At 42.4% G+C, this 10,148-nt stretch overlaps 1 protein-coding gene across 1 annotated transcript; it reads left to right on the top strand.

Annotated features, from left to right (window-relative positions):
* Positions 1-4,733: 4,733 nt before the first annotated feature.
* sh3yl1 (SH3 and SYLF domain containing 1) lies at positions 4,734-10,133 on the top strand (the record flags this gene model as incomplete). Its single annotated transcript, XM_017309768.1, has 9 exons — positions 4,734-4,809; positions 7,154-7,261; positions 7,331-7,444; positions 7,728-7,792; positions 7,865-7,977; positions 9,479-9,607; positions 9,672-9,816; positions 9,900-9,975; positions 10,057-10,133. Coding segments are annotated over 9 exons (903 nt in total), but the record flags the coding sequence as incomplete, so codon positions are not given.
* Positions 10,134-10,148: the final 15 nt, after the last annotated feature.

A 10,148-nucleotide genomic window follows, 5' to 3' on the forward strand; every position in this document is an offset into this window, starting at 1 on the left:
AGCTGTGCTCTACAGCTGCAGCTTGACCTGTGAACCCAAACAGCAGCTACTCTGCGCCAGAATGAAGGAATCAGATGTTCTAGTCAAAGTCCAGAGCTCAACCTGCCTGAAATCCGTTGTAGAAACCTGGATGAACTGAACATTTTTCAAAGTCATGTTTCCACCAAGTTATTCCTACATTTATAAATGTCAGAGTTCCAAAATAAATATTTAGTTCATAAATTAAATATTTGGCATACCAATTAAATACTTAAATATTTAGTTTGAAAATCATAAGTTTAGTTTGGAAATTGAATGTTAATTTAATAAATAACCTGAAATATTGCTGTTAATCCATTATTGTGTATTTTTACAAACAGCACCACATATCAATTAGTCAATCAATCAATCAGTTTATTTGCATTTGAGATTTCAGCAACACTGCAGTTCAAATGTTTTGCAACATGAAAGCATAAAATAAATCATAAACTTAATTATTGAATAGTTGTGAAACTCAGTAACAGTTGTTATGTTTTGWCAAATAATCAATAATCAGAGGCGAGAAGAAAACCCAAAGAWTATACTAAAGATAAGGCAGATCTACTTCAACATATTTTTATTCAAGTAAAAGTAAAAAGTATTTGGTAAAGAGTCTACTCAGGTACTGAGAACTGATCAAATTATCAATCAGTTAAAAGTTACATCATCAGACAAACCAAAATGTAAAGTTAGGAGGAAATTTTGGTATTTTAAGGATGAAAATAACAATAACTCACATAAGTAACAAAACACATCCAAAAAATTTTTTACAAATCAGTTTCTTTCAATAAAAAACTGATGAAACTTTAACAAAAACTGCAGGTGTGTRTCTGGTGAATTTTTGATTGAAGCATTTTTGTTTTTCATTCAATGGGGAAAAAATCCAGAAATTTTACTCAAGTAGGAGTGGAAATACTTCATAATAAAATCTCTCAAGTTAAAGGAAAAAACTACAGCGTATAGTTAAGATACTCCTAAAAGAAATTTTTTCAAAAAAGTTACTCAAGTAAACTTAACTAGTTACTACCAAACTCAGTATGTTAGTCATTGCTTCGTGTTTCAAAAGTAACTCTAAGCAATAGGATTTTAATGATTTACATGAACTCTGTGTTTCGTGTCTTTTGCAGTTTTCTGGAAGTTTGTTCCAGATTTGTGGACCATAGGAGCTGAATTCTGCTTCCGGTTCTGGTTGGATCAGAACCAGAACCAGAACCAGAACCAGAACCTGGTCGGTGTGGCCGGTTGACCCAGCAGCAGCAGATCTTCATCTCCTCCTAATTTTAGCTCGGCGCTCCGCCCGGTTCTGTAGGAAAACACCTGGAAGATGCTGYTGCATATTTATAGCTGCGTCCCGACAGCGAGCGGCGAACCAGGAGGTCAGCGGGGTCAAATTACATGAGCAGAAACAAAAGACGGAGAAGCAGCAACGAGGTGACTAACAGCTGCGGCAGGTAATGACTAACCTGGGATGAATTATTCCTGAACCTGYGCCAGCGCTGCTACCGTCTTTACACACCAACTCACACTTTCACAGCAGCTTCTTTAAATAAACACATTCCTGTGCTTAATTTAGGCACGAAATCACACACATACACACACCACAGCAGTTCTGTACCTGGGAGCGGGCCGTGATTGACGGCTGTGGGCTTGGCCAGGTGGGGTTTCTGCGCGGGTGAGACGAGTTCGTTAACAGTCTGTCACTAATTGTTGCGTCCCTGTTTGTTCGCACNAATAGGATTTTAATGATTTACATGAACTCTGTGTTTCGTGTCTTTTGCAGTTTTCTGGAAGTTTGTTCCAGATTTGTGGACCATAGGAGCTGAATGCTGCTTCCGGTTCTGGATGGATCAGAACCAGAACCAGAACCTGGTCGGTGTGGCCGGTTGACCCAGCAGCAGCAGATCTTCATCTCCTCCTAATTTTAGCTCGGCGCTCCGCCCGGTTCTGTAGGAAAACACCTGGAAGATGCTGYTGCATATTTATAGCTGCGTCCCGACAGCGAGCGGCGAACCAGGAGGTCAGCGGGGTCAAATTACATGAGCAGAAACAAAAGACGGAGAAGCAGCAACGAGGTGACTAACAGCTGCGGCAGGTAATGACTAACCTGGGATGAATTATTCCTGAACCTGYGCCAGCGCTGCTACCGTCTTTACACACCAACTCACACTTTCACAGCAGCTTCTTTAAATAAACACATTCCTGTGCTTAATTTAGGCACGAAATCACACACATACACACACCACAGCAGTTCTGTACCTGGGAGCGGGCCGTGATTGACGGCTGTGGGCTTGGCCAGGTGGGGTTTCTGCGCGGGTGAGACGAGTTCGTTAACAGTCTGTCACTAATTGTTGCGTCCCTGTTTGTTCGCACACACACACAGCAGGCCGTTTTCCTCACCGGTTTCTAACATCCAAAATGATTTTTTGGTTGTTGTTTTTTTGTTTTTTAACCAATATTAGATGTAAAAGTTGATTTAAATCTGATAATWCAACCTTAAATATATATGTTACAAACACAAAATGTGATTTAACCAAAGAAAGTGGGTTTGAAAAGTCATCCCAATCTTGAAATGAGTTGAAAATCTAATTTTATGCTAATTAAATCAAGTAAAACTGAGAAGATTTGATCAAAGAGGCTAAACAGGCATTTAATAACAAACATCACACGACAAAACGGCCATAAAGTTTTAAAATGCTCAAAAATAGAAAACTGGGGCAACAGGRGGGTTGAATAACAACTAAGAGACAGAAAATAACAACAAAATAACTAAAATATTATGAGAGAAACAAAACCAGAAATACAGAAAAACACAAATAGTTACTTACAAAAAGACAAAACTAATGTAAAAGTATCTTTTCAGCACATTTAGAAGCGTACAGAGGAAAAACATATTGGGTCCACTGGCAGATTGTATMATTTGTAATAAGATATTTTTCCAATAAGATAAATAATCTGCCAGTGGAAGTCAGACATTTCCATCAGTACTAAGGAATTATTTACTTAAAGCTGGTTCTGGTTGGGTTCTGGTTAGGGAACCGGGTCAGCCCAGTTCKGCAGGATGAAGAATTACCTTTGAGAGGATGTTATTAAACAACAAACTCCAGGCTGAGCCGGAGTCTAGGAGATCCATTAGTGAGGGGTTCTGGTTCTGGACGGGTCCGGGAGTTTGGGTGGCCTCACGCTGGGAAACTGATGGCTGCAGTCAGGCTGCTGTTTATCCTGCAGGCTATTTAAAGAGGACGACCCATGGAAAATCATAAAAACATGAGGAGATGTTTGGAAAAAATACTCACAGATCTTTTAATTTATACTCAGATTGAAAGAATGGCTCATGAAATATTGCAAATCTCTTTCATCATCTGGTTTTAAAATGAGCAAACTAACAAATAGCTTGATTTGTTTCTGATTCAAAATTAAAACATGTTGATTTTTCTCCTCTTCAGTAGGATCGCTGAAGGTGGCGCCCCGTCTCACTGAGGACATCTGCTGGCGGAATATGAGAATGCAGCTCAGATATTTAGGATTTGAAAACCAGAAATCAAGCCTCCATGTTGAACATCTAACAACCAAAATATTCACTGAAGCTGAGGGAAAAGTCCAAGGTTCAAAACGGAAATGTATAAGTTGTACAAATACAATCAGTAATTGAAAAACTTGGATCATAAGATTAGTTTCCACACTGATTAATGCTGGAATGCTGATTTTATCATAAAGCTAAAATTTTAGCGAATTTTTAAGAAATGTTGCTAAAATTTCCAAATAAATAAAAAATGAATGCAAATAAAAACAAAAGACAGATAAAAGGATGTTAGAGCGTGATCGCTTCAAAGAAATAAAAGAAACGTCACTTCCTTTTGTCTACTCAGGAATCTTAGTTGATATTGAGATTTGTTTTATTATGTACTAAAAATGTTTGGGAAATTTAAGTGAAATACTTTACTGCAATTGATTTCATATTGGTGTTTATTTTTATACAAATAGCAGTGTATGTAATTTGAGTAACATTTTTAGACTGTAGTTGGATTTTTTTTTCCTTTATTATTATTGGCAATAGTAGTAGCAGTTATAGTATTAGACATAATTTTTATACTACAATTAGGAATGTAGTTCTGATTTGAATGTGTTTGCAAGATTGCTTTTATTATTGGTTAATAATAAAAACAATTATTGCAAACAAATCAGTATTTAAAAATGTTTTACTAGTAACTAGTTACATTTAATTTAGTAACTTTTTGGAATAAATGATTAAAATAAGTTTGACATTCCAGTGATAACYTTTTGCCCAAATATTTTTTACTCTTTCTTGAGTGATTAATTGCTCAGCTACTTTCACAGTAAAAACAAGTGGAAGTAGTTCTACTCTAATTGGATTATTTGGCTTCTCCACCTCTGATTATATTTTCATTTCCACCAAATATAAATAAACAAATTTATATAAATAAACACATTTATTTATATAAATACATTTGTTTATTTATTTATATATAAAACGCCTTGTCTCTCAGGCGTTTTGCCTGAGAGACAAAACGCAGGGCAAACAGGTATGGTGTCACGTGAACGCGCGACGTAGATGCGCAAACGTAAGAACGGGAACGCGCCCAGCTGACTGAACAACACGAACATCCGCACGTCAACCTGTCCGTCCAGCTGTGTCTGTCTCTTTAAGGACAGCCTCCACCTGTCCAGGTGCGTCCAAGGCGTTGACGTAACCATGAGCATTGCGCAGCTTCCGGCCATCAGGTGAGGCGAAAGAGAAAAGAGGAGGCATCCCGTCAGCTCACCTGTCGGCAGGTAAACAACCACAGAGGAAGAAAGAAAAGTRAGTTAAAGGAGAAACTTTCGTCTTCTGGTTTGTTTTTGTCCTACTTCCTGAATTCTCCGGGTTCTGGAGGAAACAGGAAGTTCAGGACCGGTCCGGTAGTTTCGTGTTATGGGTCAGGTAGCTCAGTTAGCTGGTGATCAACCGCAGGTCCGTGGCCCTTTAGATGGACTCGGGACCAATCAAAGGAAACCAAACAAAGAACAGCTTTAAAGTTGAACTCGAGGCTGGTTATGTTGTGTCTGCCAACAGCAGAGTCTGACTAAATTTAATGGTTTAGTTTCTAATATTTAGATTTCTGACATTTTAATATTTCAGCTGCTTTGAGGAAGTAGGCACAATTTAAGTCTCACCAAAAATAATAAAACAAACATAAGAACCAAAGAGCAGTAAATGATCAGTTAGGTGAGTCATTTCTCTCAGAAACTGAAGCCTGGTTTTACGAGTCGGTGCAGTTCGTTATGCGCTGGCCACATCTCTTTTTCAATTGTAAATGCGGATCACCGATCCGACCTGCTTCAGTTCAGGATCCACAGAACAATGGTCTGGTCTGGTTATAAAGACTGTCTGTTTATTGGGGACAGAAAAATGTCTCAGCTTGAGATCAGGACAAGGCATGCTAACATGTGGCATCAGCATGACACTRTAACTTAAGCATTTGGGTTTAACCCGCCTTTCCAGAGAGTCTAAAGATGATTTACACCTGATAGTCCAGTTAACTCGGTTCGATTGGGGAACAAAAACTACATTTGTTCTAGTTCCAGCTGCTGCGCTTTTCTTTAGAGCAACCTGTTCCCCTCCTGGCCTGTGGGTGGGGCTGCACCAAGAAACAACCCAGAAACCTCTGAAGAAGACACTGAGCGCACCTTTCTTCTTTGCCAAATGGAAACAAAAATGGAGTAGCGTCAGATTTCAGCAGTTATTTTGTTGTTGGTAAAAGATGACAAGTTATTTCTCCTGCTAGCGCTAGGCTAGCATGTTTGTTTTGGTTGTGATTACCCAGAATGCCCTGCRCTGTAGTCCACTTCCTGCTTTTGGAGCCGTCTCTTAGGGTTCAGCCGAACCAGAGTTTGCATTCACACCTCCAGAACCAAACTGGATTCATAAGCAGACAGACAGGAGTGTCGCAGGATTTTTCTGTGGGAGCAGATCCTGAACCTGGATCAGAACCAGAGTTCAACCAAGCAGAACCAAACCAAACCGTACTGAAGACCATCAGRACCTTCTAAGACTGATAAAATTCTTAAAGCCCTCATCATCTTCAGCTCTGCCTCCAGAAGGGAACTTTGGTTCTTGTTTACTGAAAACACAAACCCAATAAGGATTTTCTGAGTCCTAGTTGACCAAAACAATCCAGAAACATAAACAAAACRAAGCCGACCAGAACACCAAGAACCTCCTTAGTGTTCTCATTTTAACAGGGGAAGTTTTTTATTTAAGTTCTTTTCATTTTGACCCGTCGGGTTTCAGCAGGGGGTTCTGCTGCATCAGSGGGTCAGGAATGTGCTGCTGCAGCAGATCAAACCGGTGAGCCGCTCTCCGKGTTCTGCTGCGCTGCAGAAGGATTCACACCGCTCAAACTGGGACTTTATGTGAAAGGAGAACATTCGGTGGTRAATAACTGCGAAGAGAACGACGATGATTTAAGCATTTTTACAGATGAAAAYCTGAGAAGTGCGGTGTGCAGGTGCATTCCTTGGTTAAAGAAGCGACWGTGGTAGATTTGAACATTTACAAGATTGGATGGAGAACATCTGGGAACATCAAGTTTCAGATCTTTCCACAGATTAGTTGTTTTTAGGTCTGGACTTTGACTAGGACCTTGTATCTCTGTCTGGGTGTTCCTGGTGGTCGTCCTGCTGGAAGGAGAACCTCAGGTCTTCCAGCTCCATCCATCTTCTAATCAACTCTAACCGGCTCCAACACATCATGATGCTGCAACTGGCTGATCTTACTCTGGTGATGCGTTCAGGGAGATGAGCAGTGTTGGTTTTTCTCCTCACATGGAGCCCCKACTTATATGTGAATATATCACGCTAACATTCATTAGTGCCATGCTTTATCATGGAAACAAACATTCATTTTTAATTCCATTTCATATGTAATATAAATGGTGCGATTTTGAAATAGTTTTTTTTGTAGACATTAGCACAATAGCAAAATTTTAYGCACATTTGTAGAGGAAACGCAGCTACAGTAACTGGCTGAMTACATATGCAAGCCACATTTTTCAGATTTCTTCACATTTTGCTGGCTTTAGTTCCAGAGTTCACTGGATGAGGTGAAAATGTCCCGTTTCCGTTGTTCTCTCTGCAGTGAATCCCATTCCCTCCAACCTGAGGTCAGAGGCCAAGAAAGCTGCCAAGATCCTAAGAGAGTTCACTCAGATCTCCAACAGGACTGGACCGGACAAACTCATCCCTGGTACAGACCGTCCCTGATGCGGCTCTCCGCCTGCAGGTTCAGGCTCATCAGTGTGTTTCTGTGTTTCAGCTCATATCATAGCCAAGGCCGAAGGTTTGGCCATCATCTCGGTCATCAAGGCGGGCTTCATGGTCACCGCCAGAGGAGGCAGCGGCGTCGTCATCGCCAGACTCGCCGACAGACGTAAGTCCTCAGTCTGTTRCCATCGTCATTTTGTATCGTCCTCTTGACGCCATCGTCCAGTCTTTGTGGCRGTCGTAGTGTCTCTSGTTGACCCTTGTCTCGTTCTGGACGGGTCTTCTTCTTCATCTTCTGTTGCATARCCTCCTTTGTTTTGTGGGTTTCCTTATTCAGTAGTTCTTCTCCGCTTCAGAAGCAGATATTTTTCATGAGCAGCTCTGTAACGATGAAGGCGGACGTCACCTGAATTGGTCGCGCTGGTTCTAACGATCTGTCCTTGGTCCAGGTTGGTCGGCGCCGTCGGCCCTTGGMATAGCAGGCCTCGGCGGAGGCTTTGAGCTCGGTGTGGAGGTACGTCAGACTAACATCAGCCCTCTGTGTKTTGATGGTGAATGGTCCCTGAAGGCAGCGTATTGTGTTCAGGTGTCAGACCTGGTAATCATCCTGAACCAACGGAGAGCGATTGAAGCATTCACRAAGGGCGGCAACCTGACGCTGGGTGGGAACTGCACCGTTGCCGTGGGACCCATGGGCAGGTGAGATCCTGCCTGCCTCCCTCCCTCCGTCTGTCTGCTGGTTAATTTGCTCTAATATTTACAGTTGATCGTAAATTGCGTCTTTCCCTTTAATAAGCTGCCAGTTGTTGACAGTTTGTGTTTCCAGGCCTGAACCTGGAACAAACAGAATCAACATCAGCAGCTGTGGTTGATTCCAGAGGCTTTGATTTGTGACAGCCGGGTAAATTTAGAACGAGGTCAAACTTGCCTCAGGGCGGCTYGACAAGTTTCACCTGGAAGTTTTGGCTGGGGTGCGTTTGTGGGCGTAGGCTGGAGACTGACTCACCAGCTGCAGACACAAATAAACTAGACCTCATTTAATTGACTGCTTTTAAAGTTTCTGATWATAATGTGACATTGAATTGTACAGCAGAAAGAAGCTGTTCGGCTTTTTTTTCAATACAGCTGGGTACCAGCTGAGGTGGGCGGAGTCATCGTAGCAGCCAGAGCAACTTGTTGTCAGATTCCTAACGAGCTACGCAGCCAGAGACTTCATACCTTCAACTGAAAGGTTGATGTCCTGCAACCTTTAGATTCATCTCTAGTCCAACACCTGAACCAAATGGCTGAATCTCCTCCTCAGTGTTCAGTCTTCAGAGTCCTTCTGATGATCTGATCGYTTGACTCRTGTGTGTAGAAGCAGAAACGCATCTAAATGTTACAGGACACCAAACCCTGGAGGAATGGAGTTATCCAATCAGTGACCAACCAATCAGTCTTCTGACGTGTTTTTAGCTTGAAAATGCAATGGAGCTTCTAAAAGAGSGGCTGGTACTATGTGGAAAACCACCCTTAGTACTTGACATTAGTGAAAAATCACCTCATAACATTCAGGATATTGAGGAATGACTGTCGACACCAAATCATCAAAGATTGAGGCTTCACCTGAACAACTAGAATGGTCTAGATCAGATAATGTTTGTGTTAGAATGGCCTAGTCAAAGAACAACTGGGAGGAACTTCCAGATTCACAGAGGTTTTGACTTTTTGATTCCAAYGTGTTTAAACCCACTCATTGTTTTCCATCCATCTCTCTGAGGTATTTTGGTTGATTTACAGCCCAGTTGTTGTCTTGAATTGCTTGAGGAGAACAAGTTGTGGTGATCCCAGTCTAACCATGTCCTCTCTCCAGTGGGAGATCTGGTTCTGTCTTCTGTCCATCCTGTGGGACGATCCAGAAACCTCTTCCTCAGGAACACATCCAGACGGTTTCCTTACCAGAAATCTCATGGCAGCTGGACTTCTTCTTTTCATCCAAAAGCCTTGGATCAGATGAGAATCGTCTTCTAGAAACAAGAGAAGTCATCCAGTYGCTTTCTATTTAGGCACCTTGGTTGTTCTGGATGATRGAGACTCTAAACTAGCTTACCAGATGTCCAAACCATCTTAATTCCAGGAGTTAAACTGAATGTTTACTTTAATCTGGCTCTCTCCGGTCCRGTTTGTCTCCTCARGGTTTACTTTGGGTTCTGTGTTTCAGGAACCTGGAGGCGGACGTCGCCCTGCGCAGCACTGCGGCCGTCTTCACCTACTGCAGGTCCAGAGGGCTGTTTGCAGGGATTTCTCTGGAGGGGTCTTACCTGATTGAACGCAAAGACACCAACCGCAAGTATGCAGAGCCACCACAGGAGGCGCCAGCGTGTTTCCTTCATAACGTAACATTTCGCCTGCAGGTTCTACTGTCAAGACATCCGAGCCTCAYGTATCCTAAATGGAGACGTTGAGCCTCCCACGGAGTTCTACGACCTTTACCACATCCTGGACGTGTACACAGAGGCCTACACCACCGACTGGACCAACAAGAACGTGCGGGCCAGGGTACTGGTCCTGCTGGTCCTTCCTGTCCCGTTTGTCTCTCTTTGTCCCTTTGGGGTTGAACTGTTGTGTGTTTGTGTCTGCAGTCGGWTCCTCCATCCAGACCTCCTGCTCCGTCCCAGAAGAAAGCACAGAGCAGCTACCGGCAGCCGGATAACAGCGGTGAGCCCCTCAGCGCGCCCCACCTGTTTCTGACTGCATCTGTGCTTCCTGTTTCATCTCAGTGTTTCTGTGTTTGAGCAGAGAAGAAGGACAGACTCTACCCCAGCGCTTCCGTCTACAAGTCGGACACGTCCAGTGAGTCATTGCTTCAGCTTTAAGGAGATCAGAACCAC

This window comes from Poecilia reticulata, linkage group LG2 (genome assembly GCF_000633615.1).
Source record: "Poecilia reticulata strain Guanapo linkage group LG2, Guppy_female_1.0+MT, whole genome shotgun sequence".
NCBI lineage: Eukaryota > Metazoa > Chordata > Actinopteri > Cyprinodontiformes > Poeciliidae > Poecilia > Poecilia reticulata.